This window comes from Acinonyx jubatus, chromosome C2 (assembly GCF_027475565.1).
Source record: "Acinonyx jubatus isolate Ajub_Pintada_27869175 chromosome C2, VMU_Ajub_asm_v1.0, whole genome shotgun sequence".
NCBI lineage: Eukaryota > Metazoa > Chordata > Mammalia > Carnivora > Felidae > Acinonyx > Acinonyx jubatus.
Genome location: NC_069384.1, coordinates 149,494,639 through 149,511,611, shown reverse-complemented (window position 1 = coordinate 149,511,611; position 16,973 = coordinate 149,494,639). Strand labels below are relative to the sequence as shown.

The window sequence follows — 16,973 nt, the reverse complement described above, 5'->3', positions numbered from 1 at the left end:
TTAATTAATTCAATTTTTAGAGAGAGAAAAAGAAAGAGCATGAGCAGGGTAGAGGGCAGAGGAAGAGACAGCATCTTAAGCAGCTTCCTCACCCATCACAGAGCCCAACATGGGGCTCTGTCTCACGACCCTGGGATCATGACCTGACCCCAAATCAAGAGTCAGATGCTCAACCGACTGAGTCACCCAGGTGATCCCCATAAACAGACTTTTATACAGAAATGTTCTTAGCAGCTTTATTCGTAATGGCCGAAAACTAGAAACAGCCCACATGTCCATCAACAGGTGAATGGGAAAACAAATTGTGATATGCTCATAGAAAGGAATACAACTCAACACCAAGGAGGGGAGAAGCTAGTGATACAAACAAGAGCACGGGTGCACCTCAAAACATGCTAAGTGGAAGAAGCCAGATAGGAAAGTATGGTATCATATACATTATATGAGCCCATTTATATTAAATTCTAGAAAAGGCAATACTGGTCTAGAGCGACAGAAGGCAGATCAGTATTTGTCTGGGGTTGCGAGTGGGGGTCAAGGGATTGACTGCCAAGTGGAAATTTTAGAGTCTCTGGAATGTTCTGTACGTTCTGTATGTTGACTGTGATGGTTTCTATCACACAGTTAAATATGGGATAAAAATATGTGAATAAAATAAGTGATTTCTTATTATTCTCTCAATGATTCAATATATTCCTGAAAGACTAAAGCAGCAAATATGTTAAATTAGAAAAACTAGGACAACATTCTCTTTGATAAGAGAATACTTATCAAAATATAGAACTTTCTAAGTTGAAAAATTAACTTGCATTACTGAGTAGCCAACTAAAAATTACGAAAAGTTAATATTTTAATTATAGGAAGAACTCACTCAAACTCACCAGGGAAAAAGCAAAAATGATACATGGGAAATGGAAATATTGTTAACTCTATAAATTAACAACTATCCCAAACCTTTTGGAAAACATTTTGTCCCCATATGTTTTTCAAGCATTGAAATGTACTTTTGATCTAGTAAACCCATTTCTAAGACTCTACCCTAAGAAAAGTAATCATTTTTGAAAAGTAGCTTTATGCAAAAAAGATGCTTGTTGCAGTGATATTTATAGGAGTAAGATACTTAGAACGGTTAAGTAAATTATGGTTTATTCACCTGATAGAATATTATATTACCATAAAAGCAGATTCCTATAAAGCCTCTATAAACACAAAGAAAACCTCTTAAAAGCTAGACATAAAAGTTGTAAGTGTGCTGCTTATTATTTTTGAGGTCTTTAAAAATAATTGTTGGGGCGCCTGGGTGGCGCAGTCGGTTAAGCGTCCGGCTTCAGCCAGGTCACGATCTCGCGGTCCGGGAGTTCGAGCCCCGCGTCGGGCTCTGGGCTGATGGCTCGGAGCCTGGAGCCTGCTTCCGATTCTGTGTCTCCCTCTCTCTCTGCCCCTCCCCCGTTCATGCTCTGTCTCTCTGTGTCCCAAAAATAAATAAAAAAACGTTGAAAAAAAATGAAAAATAATTGTTAAAAATATGTGTACCAAACTAAAATGGACCCTTCCGACATTTGCACTGGGAAGTTGGGATTAAGAGTGACTTTGTCTTTCTCTGTATAGCTGAACTCTGACCTAATCACAGGTCGTTTAGGCGTATTTGTTCCAAACCTTAGGTTGGATGAGCGCAGGACAAACACTTACTCGGCATTGTCGGTATATATGTTGCTGTTGTCCTTCCCACAGGCGGTGGCCATGAACACGCAGTTGATGATGACGGTGCAGATGATGAACATGCTGAACAATGTAACCGCTGTCTGTTAAGGCAGGTACACTTCAGGGTGGCCCGGGTCATCCGTCACAGTGGAGGCTGCGGGCATACCTCCAGGCCCCATTGGCTGCAGGTGCAACCTGTCTGCGGACGGTGCGTGTTGGCGGGCGACCGCCCACACCTGTCCCCTCCCCTGAAGAACTGTCCTCAGCCAAAAGGCAGCCCCTTCACCTGGAGGGCTACAACTCCCTCCCTCATGTCTGACTGACTGAGACGTAGAGAAAAGCTGGCCCTCGTTTCCAGGTGGGCTTCCTCTGTGATGTAATCGGTGCTCTAGAGCTCCTGGTGGACTCCAGCTGATGTGGGCTCAGCTGAGACCCCATCCTTGTTTGCTCCTCTTTCTCTCCATCCTGCTTCCCTCTTTCCTTCTCCAGAGGGCAACTCCTCTACTAAGTCATCATTTAGTATTAAATAATTAAATAATAAAGATGGGGGCGGGGGGCGCCTGGGTGGCTCAGTCGGTTCGGCGTCCGACTTCGGCTCCGGTCATGATCTCGCGGCTCGTGGGTTCGAGCCCCACGTCGGGCTCTGTGCTGACAGCTCGGGGCCTGGAGCCTGCTTCGGATTCTGGGTCTCCCCTTCTCTCTGCCCCTCCCCTGCTCATGCTCTGTCTCTCTCTGTCTCTCAATAATAAATAAACGTTAAAAAATTTTTAAAAATAATAATAATATTAAAGATGGGGATTAAATAAGAATCCCCATCTCAGATTCTGCTTCTAGGGAAGCCAACCTGAACAGTTATTCCTTCCCATCCCCCCAGTACTTCAATACATGTACCAGTCCATGTCTTTCTGACCTCCCCCAGTCTAAAACTGCCTGGCATCTTCCACCACCCCCTGCACACAGCAGGAATGCTCAATAATCCCCTCCTGTCTTTATCCTTAAGACTGAGGTTGCAAACTCAAAGCCTTAAGAGTCTCGGGAGTCCTTTAAATGGGTAAAATGGGCCACAAATAGGGGTGGAGAGGTGGTGAAGCAGAGCTTGCATGGCCCCTCTAAAACAGGCAGTGGTTCCTCAGTACACCGATTTTTGCCAGCTAGGACTATAGACTGAGCCTTGAGAGAGGTTCCGTTTTTCAAAAGAAGCCAGAAATCCGGACTTTTCACATTACACAGTGTTTCCATAAAGCTTTAAATTCTGTCTAGGTCCGGGGCGCCTGGGTGGCTCAGTTGGTTAAGCGTCCGACTTCAGCTCAGGTCACGATCTCGTGGTCCGTGAGTTCGAGCCCCGCGTCGGGCTCCGGGCTGATGGCTCAGAGCCTGGAGCCTGCTTCCGATTCTGTGTCTCCCTCTCTCTCTGCCCCTCCCCCGTTCATGCTCTCTCTCTGTCTCAAAAATAAATAAAATGTTAAAAAAATTAAAAAAAAAATTCTGTCTAGGTCCAACACAACACCGTTAGCAGGTAAATACAGAGACAGGTAGATGGTTTGCCACCTTTGTCTGGGCCCCAACTTAGATGTTCCTTTCTCCGGGAAGTCCCCCTGGATGCCTCCAAAGCACAGCGGTGCCTCTCCACACTACCGCTCCCAAACTGCCCACCCCACTGAAGAAATTGCCTGCCTTTTGGCCCCTCTCCTTCTGAGGCCACAGGATCCCAGGGCAGGGCCAAGCCTTGTTCACACACAGTAAAAGCACAGCCCCCGCCATGCAGCTGCAGGCACTCTGCCATTATTGGTTCCAAGAATCAGCTACTTCCCCCTCAGTCTGGGGCTCTGGCACTTTTCACATGGCCTGGACTTGGCGGAAGATGCAACGAAAGGATATGAATGGACTGAGATCCTAATGGCTAAACTTCGGATTGGATTGAAAGGCCCAAATATGAACAAGGCACGATTGGCACTGAAGCGATAGATGGTCCTCTTTTTGTTCAACACCATAAACGTCTGCGAAGACAAGCAAACAAATGCCACAAGAATTACATGCAGTGACGGAACAATATTTATCGCGAGTTAGTTCATTCAGAGGAAATTCAGTGGGACCGCGGACTGAGGCGTGGCTTGGCTTATTATGATCATGACAGTTTCTGATTGGGCTACTGTCACTCTGTAGCCTGAGGCACTTTCCCACCGGCCCACGCTGTGACTCTGGACACCAGCAAAACCCTTCGTCTTGTATCTCCGTCTAGAGAGATAAGAACTAGGAGGGCACTTGAAGAGATGGGGAGTAGTATTGAACATTCACATTCAGCAGATTATTTTAAATTATTTTGATTACGAATAAGAGCTTCGTAACAAAGGTTAGAACAGTCAGGGACCCGGCGAGTCTGTGTTGCTGTACCTGAGCAGTTCTATGCGAGATAGTCTGCCGATCAATTCCAACCTTGAGGCTCTTCAACAGAAAAAGTCATCAAGCTTCCCAGACTTGCTCTCCCATTCTCCCCACTGATGTATGAGCAAATCTGCCTCCGGTTCCCAACTGGTGGGGGAGGCCTTACAGAAGGCGTCTGGAAATACATGTGGGTGTTTTTGGCTGTCTGTCACAACGACTGGAGGCTCTACTGGTCTTTAGTGGGTAGGTCTAGGGATGCTGAACCCCGGACAGATCTGCTAAGTGGTACACTGTCCCATCCAAAATGCCCACTGGGCTCCACTGAAGACAACACCAGACGTGTGTCCAATTCTTCCTGGGACCTAGGAATGAGGCAGTGCCTGCAGAAGAACCCATCACTCACAGGGTCTCACATCAACGCCCCGAAACCTCCTTCTTTCCATTTAGCTATAATCTGGCTGTCCCCTTACATGTCCCCAAGGCTGTTGGTTACAAAAGCCTTCACAGAATGAGGGTCATTCCTGTTTCCCCATGTCTCTGCTCCTTTCAGATCTGCAAAAGTACTACTTGGCGTGTAATCCAGTATGTTCTTATACAGGAAAGACAGGCCTTGTCGCCAAGGCCCAATATAGCAGGGTGGGTGCTGCCTTGGCTGAGGTACCAGAACTTCAGCCACTGCCAACCATCAACCTCCCTTTGCTGAGTTGCTGGAACTTACTTGTCTGCTGGCCATCTGGCGGCAGGAAAAAAATGGGGCAGGATATTTTCTGTTGCCTCCATAACAAAAAGGAAATGGGCCACGGGCTTCTTTGAAAGCTATGAGCTCAGGAGCCCAAGACCCACTTTAGGGATTCTGGGCCCTTCCTTCGGCTAGAAAGACAATTTTAGGGCAGAGAGCAAACCCCTCCTTGAGGCAGATCACCCCAGATTAATAGGTGGCATGATACGGCTCTGTCTCTGTGCCCCTTGATATTTTATTAATGCCATCTCTCACTGCTTTAAATATTTCAGCTAATGGTGTATTTAACTATACTCACCAGGGTTTAAATTATTAAAATGATAGGTACCCGCTCCTTCTGTCTTCTTGCTGACATATCTCCACCCCTTTCTCTGTAGCTCTTCAAAATGGAAGTTTCAAAAGACAGGAAGTGGCCTTAGACTATCGAAAGAGCCCTTGGGTTTAGGGCCCAGCTTCATCCCTTACTGGTTGCTTGACCTGTCATAATCCACTTCCCCATCCAGTCTTTGGATTCTCATTTATGAGGTGGAGGGCTAACTATCACATATACCTCACATGACTGCTGAGAGCACCAGCCATGCGGGGTCATGGGTGTGCAGAGCTCTAAAAAAGTATCGTGTCTTCTAATTTAAAGGGAGAGCCCAAGCTGAGAAGAGATAGATAGTCCTAGGACATTCAGCCAGGCTGGAACAGAACCTGTCCTCCCAGGACTGTCTGCAGCATACCAAGCTGCCACCTGCTCCAGCCTTGAAGCAGAGGACCTCCAGAAATTAATTCGCATTTAACAACTCTGCCTCCAAGAAGCCCCTGGGATTCTGGGGCATAAGAAGAAGGAGAAATATTGGGGTGTTTTCGTTCCTTCATCTCTCTTCTTCTTTCTTGTCTTTCCCACTCACACCCCACTCTCCTCTATACACACAGTTCCCATTTGGTCAGGTAACCCTAAGTCTGTCCCAATGCAAGGTAACATACCAGGCAATATTTCTCTGGAGAGATCGATTTCTCATGGTTGCCAGCAGAGAATGGTCTCAGCATCTCATATTTCTAGGACTTCTACCCAAACTTCCTTCCTCTCTGCCCTCAGTCTGGTGAGGTGGGTTTTCCATTCTCTGCTGGATCACACAATGGGATTATTATGGCAAGGTCTTCTGAGCTTTTCCGGATGGTCTGCAGAGGACCGTCCTCACTGTCCCAGGCTTCCAAGCAGCCATCAGAGGAGCCCAGAGCTCACATTTCCTCACTTAGGAGCCCCTTTAAAGAACTTTTACTAGAATTTCCCTGCAACAACTATATTCAGGTAGGTTAAATAGCAAGCCTATCACATATCGGCATGGGATTTATGCAAAATCTCCACCTGCCCACTTGATTACCATATTCTTGAACATCACTTATTGAACTTCTACTATGCATCATGTTGGTGTATGGTTCCAACCTCCAGAATTCTCATTTAATAGCCTAAAAAGCCTATAGCTGGGGAGTTTTTCAAGGAAAACTTATTACTGAATTGGACGTTCCTGGACAGTGATATTCATCTCTCATATGAGTATAATGCTTTACAGTTTATAAGTGCTTCCATGGCCTGTCCATGTTGTAGGAAGCATGCTTTATTCCCATTTTACAGATTAGAAGAATGAGGATTAGGGATTTATCCAAAGTCAAAAAGCCAGTCACTTAAATGGCCTACACCTAATTCTTCTGACTGCTAGTCCAGTCCTCTTTCCTGACACCATTTATGTTTTCTCTGTTTTCCTTTTAACCTTCCTACTGCCCCCTGGACCTTCTCTTCCTTGCCAAGACATGCATTACAGAGAGAAAATGAAGACTGAAAGAGGGTCTCAGGACTATAGAGGCAATGACAAGTGGTGATAGCAAAGGAGGACAGACACCCCTGCAAACCCCAAGATCAATGTTTGGAGGTTCTTGTGACACCGGTTATAACTGCATGGCTAGAACACCCCAGAACCCCATCCAACTACCTTATGATTTCTGTAGAACGGGTCCAAGTCTTCCAGGGGCCTTGCTATCAGCTCATGGGGAATGTTGCCATAGAGTTTGGGCAACTTCCTGGAGACCTTTAGGTCAAGCTGAGGCCGAGGCTGGGGTTCTGCTGGTGTCTGGTCTTTGCACTTCTTTTTCTCCTTTTGGATGGCAATCCGCTTCTCAATTGTAGCCAGGGTGTCCGAAGTGAAGGGACGGAAATTTCGTTCATCTGGAAAGATCACCGGGTAGCACCTGTCATCCATTTTCATCCTAGGGACAGAGATAAGCAGCAGATCCTCAGAGAGCTCTGGAAGATAGAAATCACACAGCCTGCCCTGGAATTCTGCTCCTTAGGGGTGATGTCATGGGGAGCTATAAGATTGGGTGAGGTGAGGGGGCTTGGGAGCTCACTGATTGTGGGGCAGGCCAGCAGAGGTGACCACCATTGTGGATACCGCAGGAATTCTGGGCGCAGGGAAGACCAAAGCAGGCCATCATTCCTGGAGGACCTAGATATAAGTGGAAAGTTAAGTTCAGGAACAGTGGGCAGAAGAAGCCCAGTCTCTAAAATTGAGACCCAAGCATTGAGCAACACAGTAAGACTGAACCAGCTAAACTTCTGAAATGGGGCCTGCAGATGGTGACTAAGTGGCCACAGTGTGAACAGGAGAGGAAAAAATAGGGAATCAAGTGGGACATAAGTATGAGCTGCAAAATCAAAACTATTAAGTGCACACATCTTCTCACATTTGGTCAGCAAAGTTCTTAAAATATGATGAAATGGAAACAAAAAGGCCATAAGCACAGGCAAGAACATTTACACTAACACCTCTGATTCCATGCCAACTCTCTTACTTCTGAAACCCAGACCTGGCAGAAGTAAGGACCCAAGAAAGCAGAAATGATTTGCCAACACTAACGGGGTCGCTCTACCACGGGATAATAGCTGTACTGGCCCCTATCCCTGACAACCCTTCTACAAGGACTTTCTCTATAGCTTCAAGTTTAAAAGTAGGCTCTGAAAGGGGCACCTGGGCGGCTCAGTTGGTTCAGCGTCCAACTTCAGCTCAGGTCATGATCTCACAGTTGGTGAGTTTGAGCCCCGCATCGGGCTCTGTGCTGACAGCTCAGAGCCTGGAGCCTGCTTGGGATTCTGTGTCTCCCTCTCTCTCTGCTCCTCCCCTGATCACTTGTGCTCTTGCTCTCTCTCTCTCTCTCAAAAATAAGTAAACATTTAAAGAAACAAAAAAGTAGGCTATGAGAAAAGGCAGTAGGGCTCATGTTAAATGCCTTTACTTCCCATGCCATGCATCGTCTTCCTTTCTTATTTACCTGAATACCAATCTACGATTGACTTCCAAGGCACTCCAGAGAATTACGAGTAATCCAACATAGCACTGGTTTGTTCATTCAGCAACCACATGCGTGGTGTCTGCTCTAAGAACAGTGGTAGGCACTAATGGAAAAACACAACAGTCCCTCCTCCTGGTCCTATAAGTTATGCTCTCCTGTTGTAAGTGGAGAAGACAGATAAAAGGCAGGAAATTATAAGAGTAAGACAGATGCTGTTATAGGGAGAAAGACAGGGTACTATGTCTGTGCATGGGATAGGCGTCTAACCAGTCTTGGGGAATCAGGGATGGTCTCCCAAAGCTTTAATGTCTCAGCTGAAACCTGAAGGAGATGTAAGACATAGATAAGCAAAAAGGAGGACATTAGAGTATGGTAGGGGAAACAAGCAGCATGTGCAGTGACCCGTGGGTGAAAAAGAACATCATGTCCATCAACAAGTTCTATCTGCCATTGTAAAATGGCCAGATAAGGCCCCAGTCAGCACTGAGAGAGCATGTGGGACCCTAGAATCCTAGTGAAAACCATGGACCTCACCCTGACGGTAATGGGGGGTTGCTAAAGAGTGAGTTGCTACTGTTGTTGTTGTTGTTGTTGTTGTTGTTGTTGTTGTTGTTGTTGTTACAGAGGAGTAACACTATCAGGGTTTCAAAAAAAATCCCTCTTACTGATGAGAATAGATAGGACTTGGGACAGGGGCTGAAAGAGGTGAGGAGGTAGAACTGAAGAAATTGTTGCAATGATCACAACCACTGAGGATGACCTAATGGAGTGGGTAGATTGGAGAGTCACTTTCGAAATAGCCATGGTGAGGGAAAGATTCGAGGGACAGGAAGGAGCTGAGGTTCCCGGCTTGGGCACCAATGGCTTGGTCAGAGGTGCCACTCACTCAGACAGAGAGCACTAGGGAAGGAAGAAGCTTTGGGGGAATAAATTGAGTTTAAAACAGATAAAGCTGAAGCTGTTTATGAACGTGCAAGTAGAGAGAGCCAGGAGGCATTTGAATGCAGGGCAATCATAGCTTACACGTTAGCCTCTGAATATAGCATATAAGAAAAAAAAAAGCATAGTCTAGTTTCTCTTGGAAATCCCTCAGGAAGGCACCATACTGAAGAGACATCCCAACTCACTGGTCAACGAGGTCAACACGGCCAGTTTTTCTTCTAGTGCCAGAACCAGTCACCCTTCAGTTATCCACAAACAGAGTGGTCAGGTTGTGTTTAAGGGCCATGATAAAGGCAACATATGTGTCTTTAAACACACTAAGGGTAATGCAATGCCCATAGTGTGAGTCATATGTCAACTGAAATGACATATGGAACCTAGATTCACTGCATTCTGTCCCATCCATTCAGCATTAAGCTCTTTATGGATATGCCTGGATGATGGAATTGGCCACACAATTTAAATTACTCTCTCTCCCTTCCCACCCCTCCAATCCTCTTCTCTTCCATTCCACTTCCTTCTCTCTCATAAACATATATTATTGAATTTGTATAAATAAAGTGGGACTATGTGAGTCTCTACTGTATTTGGTTCTGGAGCTCATGAAAGACATTTGAGACAGGGATGAAGTCCTCTGCAGTCAACAGCCTATGGATGCTACTTGATCCTGGAAAATAGATGAGCCTAGAAAGACCCTGGATGGCAAAAGCTTACGCTAAGTTACCGCAAGGAATCCAATACAGGACTGCTACCGTAATAAGGAGACTATTAAAGAAGAAACTGTATACTCTGACCCTGTTGTTCTGACCCTAGGCATATTTCACCCAGGTTCTAGCAGAAAAGAGACTTAATGGAAATAAGTAACACAAAATAAAAACTGCACACATTAAAATTGTTTATAGATATATGCATGAAAAGATGCCCAACATCACTCATCATCAGGGGAATGCAAATCAAAACCACAATGAGATAGCACCTCACACTTGTCAGAATGGCTAAAATGAACAACTCAGGAAACAACAGATGTTGGCGAGGATGCTGAGAAAGGGGAAACCTTTTGCACTGCTGTTGGGAATGCAAGCTGGTGCAGCCACTCTGGAAAACAGTATGGAGGTTCCTCAAAAAATTAAAAATAGAGCTACCCTACGAACCAGCAATTGCAATACTAGGAATTTACCCAAAGGATACAAAAATGCTGATTCAAAGGGGCACATGCACCCCAATGTTTATAGCAGCACTATTGACAATAGCCAAAATATGGAAACAGTCCATTCATTGACTGATGAATGGATAAAGAAGATGTGGTATATATATAATATACAATGGAATACCACTTGGCAATGAAAAAGAATGAATTCTTGACATTTGCAGCAACATGGACGGAACTAGAGTGTATTATGCTAACCAAAATAAGCCAGTCAGAGAAAGACAGATATCATATGATTTCATTCATATGTGGAATTTGAGAAAACAACAGATGAACATAAAGGGAAAAAAATAAGATGAAAACAGGGAGGGGTGCAAACCATAAGAGACTCTTAAATACAGAGAACAAACTGAGGGTTGTTGTAGGGGAGGCGGGTGGGGGGATGGGTTAAATGGGTGATGGGCATTAAGGAGGGCACTTTTTGGGATGAGCACTGGGTGTCATACATAAGAGATGAATCACTGGGTTCTACTCCTGACGCCAAGACTACACTGTATGCTAACTAACTTGAATTTGAATTAAAAATGAATAAATAAATAAAATTTGTTATAGACGTGGAAATAACTAAAGAACCACATGTTAAAGGTAACATTGAAAACTACAAAGATTGACCTAGGAACAAGAGGACTTTAGGGGACCCTGGGTGGCTCAGTCGGTTAAGTGTCTGACTCTTGATTTCAGCTCAGGTCATGTTCTCACGGTCATTAGATGAAGCCCAACATTGGGTTCTGTGTTGAGGGCGGATACCGCTTAAGATTCTCTTTCCCTCTCCCTCTGCCCCCCCTTCCCCGCTCATGCTCTCTCTCTCTCTCTCAAATAAAAAATAAAAATAAAAATAAATAAAAAAGAGGACTTTATAAACATTGTCAACTCAAATAAATCTGAAAAAATAAATCACACACAGTAAAATTGTCTTATAATTGAAAAACATTGCTGAATCAAATCTTTTTAATAAAAGTAGACTCAGGAAAATTGGACTGTGGAAATAAAGCCTGTGCCTGCAAAATTAACTCAATTAATAAATTAATAAAATCGGTATGCATAATTGGTAACACCTGGAACAATTCAAATCTTCATTGTGAAATTTATACCCCAGATACTTGACGCTGAGAATTTTTCTATATAGCAAGTAGACTGCGTTGCATGGAAAAATTGGTTGAAAAATTGGCTGCAGCGCAATCTTTCTCAAGCTTTACTAATCATCAAATATGACGGCAAGGTTTGCAGACAGTGAGTGATTCTTTACAAAAAAAGAAAAATTATTTGGGTATATGCTTCCAAATAATGAAAACAGAATCTCAAAAATGGTGGGCACATGAATTCCAAAACATAATGTACCAAACCCAAGAGTGCAGTAAGAAAAAAAATTCTGGGATGACTGCACTACGATCAGCTTAAAAAGCAATTGATCTAAGAAGAACTAGAAGTCAGAGAGCCCTAAGAAAAACCTTTCAAGTTAAGTTCTCTGTCACAAGGAAAATGATTAAGCAAGTGGTTTCTTAATAGGTAAAAAAGAAAGGTAACTAGAAATTCCATCAAAACAACAGCTCTTCAGAAAGTCAGATTTTACGTATGAAGCTGACTAAATGGCTTGAGCAGCTGACAGAAGAGGGGAAAAAGTCCATTTGACCTTGACACTTAGGACATTCTCCTTCATGAAACAGAAGGTCAGTGACATCAGAGTCCATTCGCATCTCTATGGGTCCAAATAAGATACGAAATATTGGTTTTAGAGACTAGAAGCTACAAATTCATTATATCATAAAAGTTATACACCAGTTTTTTATTTTAACAAACATCCTATAGATAAAGCAGAATGGATTACAATTACAGAATAGCATTCAAATGACATAAATGTTATAAAATTGTATTGCAAGCTGGAGCTGGAGAGCAAAGATGAAGGGATGCTCAGAGCTACAGTTTCCTCATCCTAAGCACCTGAAGAATCAACACATTCTATAGAAGGTCTGTGGATCAAGCAATACAAGTATAAGTCTATCCCTGAAAATTATGCAGGTAATCCAGCACAAGACCAAATTAAAAACATGCTAAGTAGCAGAAACTGAAGGAATCCTGGGTACGGAAGAAGGATCACGGTCAGTACACTAAATTCCTCATCTTGCACAGGGGCAATTCAATAACTGTTACTTAAACTTGATAACTCAAGAAATAAAAGCATTAACAGGATCAGTTCGAGTTAGCTAGACAACAACCAGAACACTGAAACACTGAAGGGATTCAAAGTGGGACGGAGGAGATAGGCAAGGGGGAGAGGGGCGGGGGGGCATTTTATTTTTCATGTGATACCTTTCCCAGCATTTCTTCCTTCTGAGTTATTGGAATTACGTACACCTAAGTGTCACTTTTACAGATTTGCTAAAAGACTAAAAATCCTTCCAGGCCTCCAAACATTCTCGGATTTAAAACACAGAGTCAAAATATCAGGTACAATGACAGGCTCTAAACTAACTCGAGTCCTAAAAGAAGCAAGCAGAATCTCAAGTTGAAGTCCAAAGCAGGAGGCCAGCGCCGTGTGAATTATGATGTGATAGGGAAACCACAGAGACCAGGAGCCGCCCCCCCCCCCAGAAGGCTCTGCCAGACCTCCCTGAGGGGATGCCCTAGACTGGCTGGAGGGCTCCCCGTCAGAGGGGGCTCTGTCCCTGCTCCTCTAAGGACTGGCCCTCAGCAGGCTCACAGGCCCACAGGCCCACGCTTACCAAATAAAAAACAAGCTCCCATCCAGGGAAACAGGGCTGAAGCTTCATTCCCTAAGCAGAGAGCTTAAATTACTCAGGGAATTCACTTGCAGTTAAGATCAGGTCGCTCCGGGCTTTGTGTCCAATCTACAAGCCTTACAGAGGCATTAGATCTGAACTCCGATTGCGCGCTCATTCATGCTCTGGGCACGGGCAATGCAAAATGATTTAAAACACCATCCCAGGCCTCAAGGGTCTTAACAGTGGGGTGGGCACCTGGGTGAGTCAGGGACCGAGGCTGAAACCACACAGTGAATACGGCTGCACTAGCGGGGAACCCGAGGTGCTGTGGGAGCCCAGAGGACAACGTGGTTATGAAGAATCGGAAATCACTGAGCTGGGAGGATGGAGGGAGGTGTGAGCATGTGTGAAAACACTGAGGGTAGCAAATGGCTTTTTTCCCCTATTTATGACTCTACCAGTCATTATAAAAGTTGAGTAACCTCATTGTGCTGCACATCTGCAGTTTGTGCTCCAAGCCTCCCCCTGTGCTTCTCCTCCTTGCTCAGTGCCTGTGCAGCTGATCCACGTGGACCCCTCAGTGGGAGCCCCGGAATTCTGGCTTCTGGTTCCGTTTGGCCAATGGGAGGCACCAGCAAGAGACCCAGAGAATGGTGGAGAGTGAGGTCAGGGTTTTCCTTCCCAGCTCTCTCCCCAGTGGCGGCCATGCGCCACGGCTCCTGCCTGGTGGCCCATCCACACGGCTCTCTCTGGTTCTGTAACACCTCCCTCCCCCGGCCCCTTCAGATGTGGGTGTAAGGCACCCCATTCTCACCACACCTGAGAACTGCACCCTCAACGGTTGCTGTCACTGAGCTCTGCCTGTACCTTTTAAAAAAAAAAATGTCCCTTTAATAAAATATCCTCGAAATGCCCAGTTTGAATGTGCCATCTGCTTCCTGCCAGGGCTCTGGCTGATGGAATCATCCATTAAATAAAATTTAGAAAACAAGAAAAGGAAATGATCGCCCACAAACCAAAGCCACCTAGCACATGCAAGTTTTAACATTTGGGTATATTTCTGTTCCGCGGTCTTTTTTCCATATATTTACACTGCTGGCATTGTCATGCATAGGCAATTTTATCTCGTGAACTTTTCAATTAATGTGATATTGCAAACATTTTTGCAAAGATAGGTATCACTTAATGGCATCTACCCTGTTCCAGGTAAAATTTTAAGTGTGCTAACACACATTATCTCCTTTAAGCCTCAGAACAATCTCATGAGATAAATATTAACCTTGAGGGGTTTCTGAAAGGAAATGTTCATCTGGAATGAAGGTGAATTATTTGTGGCCTTCTCTTAAGAGGCAGGGGTTTTAACCTTATACCTTCCTTGGCTAGAGTTTCTCTCCAGCTCTCTGTTAGTAGGAGAAAGGACAAACCGACCCTCACACTTGACCCTAACCAGTAGGGGAGGCCATTGGGCAAGTCACCAAAGGTTTGCAACCCAAAGCCTTTCGATGTGGATCTGGTCCACACAACCTGAGACGCAACACTGAGGTTAATAAAAGCTATACACTATGGGCCAAGCACTAGGTCAAATGCTTTAGATGGATCATCTCTCATAATCCCTCCTAACCTCCCAGGAAATCTACAAGGTAGATATTGTTATATCACCCCCATTCTACAGAAGAAAGCACAAGGACGTAAAGGAATTGGGAGGCTTGCCTAAGATCACATACGGAAGTGCCAGAGAATCTCAATCCCAAGTAATCACCACTGTGCAATCCACCTACCTGCCTAGTTCTTCATAGTCCAAGCTAAGACAACCCAAGAAGGTGAGAGAAGGGAGTCAGGAGGAGAAAGCCACACAGCTTCCAGCTGGGCTGGGTGGGGTCTATGACATCCTCACTGTGTGACGTGCTTCCCAGGACATCAGCCTTACTGCCACAGCCTCACACGTCACTCCCTCGGGCATCCCACCACCCCCACCGTGACACTGTCTCATCCACCCAAGCCAGACAGCCCGATGGTAACGTACCCTATAAGACACCCCCTTGTCCATTTTGGATGGTGGTCTGAACAACAAGATCTTAACTCTGGTGACACACAAACCAAGTCCATTAACACAGGTTACAAATAAATAATGGCCCCTTCGTCCTTCCTAGATCCCACAAGAAGATCAGAAAACAAACGAACATGAATAGACTTTCATTGATCTCAATCCAAAATCAATCCCAGGTTGATGAGCTTACTACCTCTTCAGAAAAAAAATTTTTTTTTTTAAGTACACATTAATTTCTGATTAAGCTAATTGGCCACAGGGAACTCAGAAACTATTTGGAGGGTCTGCACTGCAGTCTCGGGATAGAAGACTTGAGCACATCTTTTCTAGAAAAACCCAGTTCCTGACATGAAGTCCGGTGTTGCGAGCACCTATCAGGCCAGGCAGCCATCTCCCGTCCCCCTGGCCCCATGTCTTCTCAGAGCACTTGAATGGAGGAGAAGCACCCGATGGACCCCATCACCCGAGCCATGTATCTTGTACCTGGTCCCTGACTCTGATCTGAGTAGGACGTGGTTACAAGAGGCCTGTACTCCATCCTGATGGAGAACACAGAGCAAGTTCCGTAGTGACAGGTCTAGCCTCGAAAGCCCAGAAGAACAGGGATGCCACCGGCCCAGAGGACTTACCTGCCTTGGGAAGGCGGCTCCGGACAGCAGCCCCTCTCGAAGCTCTCCACGGAGCAAGTCTCACAGAGCCTGAGCCTCTCTGCTCCTGGCAGTTGGAGGCCTTCTGGGAGGGGCAGCTCGGAAGCTGGGTGGAGAGTGTTGAGGAAGGCAAATGGGAACACAGCCAAAGTGATTTTAAAGAATCGTGTAGGAAACCCTGTAACCGGAGAAGTGACTGAGATGGTACTTACATTTATACTTTGGAAGCATCTGCCTTTAATCAGCGCTTAATCTAACCCTGCAGAGAGCATCATTAATAAAGAAACAGGTTGTTTTTTTTCTTTGGCCTCGTCCAAGTGGGTGAGAGAACAGCGAAGAGTCTAGCTGAAAAGCCACGCCGCTCAGCCTGGAGGCCACCTGACCCAGGCGCTCCGGCTTCTTGCCCCCCGGAACCTGCCAAGGCCCACGATGTGAAATGGTTCATAAGGCGCCCGGTCGGCTGCTCCTCCCTTCTTTTCTCTCGGGCCATCAACACCGAGGGTTCAGACCTGTGAAAAGACATGCTTACCTAGGTGGTTGTCACAAGGGACGCCAAGCACATCCCTTGGCCACCAAAGCGATGCGACAATGATCTGTCACCAAACCCCAAACTCCCCCAACTTAGCTTTTGTTTTATTAATTCTTGGGGAAAACTTAGATCTCTTTGGGAAGTGTTGCACCATAAGCTATTTTCAGCCGCTGTCCCCTTCCAGAGGCTAGCTGACAACCAGCTGAGATAAACGATACAAGATGTTTATACGGGGGCAGGAGGCAGGAAGTAGGTGTTTAAAGGAGTGTTGGATTGCAATTACAGGCAGATTTCGGTCCTGTCAGAAGTGGCACTGAACACTCGTCAGAAGAACTGGGCATAAATCCCAGCTCTACCGCTAAAGCTGCATGATATTGGATGAAGCACTCAATTTCCCTGAGCCTTAATTTTCTTCGCAGAAAATGGGATCATTCTTTCAAACCTCCTTAGCCTTAAGAAGCAAATATGATAATAGCTACAAAAACACTGTGCAAACACCGGATATGAGTGTCTTCATTTTTAAGAGGGAAAAGGCCTCGTTGCTTTTCTCCCCCTACTGACTCAACACCTAAATCCCACGCAGCCACACTGAAGTCACAGACATGGGATTAGTGCTGGGCTTGGCACAATGTATATGCCCTGACTTTTCAAAGCAGTGATCAGAAATTCTAAACCTCTGTCTGATTTCAGGGAGATTCTCAGAATAAGAGAAGACCAGTGAATAGG

At 45.3% G+C, this 16,973-nt stretch overlaps 1 protein-coding gene across 1 annotated transcript in view; it reads right to left on the bottom strand.

The window, feature by feature from the left end:
* Positions 1-16,519, bottom strand: part of SCN11A (sodium voltage-gated channel alpha subunit 11) — a 94,372-nt gene extending 77,853 nt beyond the window's left edge. Inside the window, exons 1-4 of the mRNA XM_053221653.1 lie at positions 15,931-16,519; positions 6,799-7,109; positions 3,580-3,698; positions 1,690-1,791 (exon numbers count right to left, since the gene is read on the bottom strand). Coding sequence (XP_053077628.1) covers positions 1,690-1,791; positions 3,580-3,698; positions 6,799-7,071 — 494 coding nt within the window. The 5' untranslated portion in view covers positions 7,072-7,109; positions 15,931-16,519. The remainder of the gene's footprint in view (positions 1-1,689; positions 1,792-3,579; positions 3,699-6,798; positions 7,110-15,930) is intronic.
* Between the last annotated feature and the right edge of the window lie 454 nt (positions 16,520-16,973).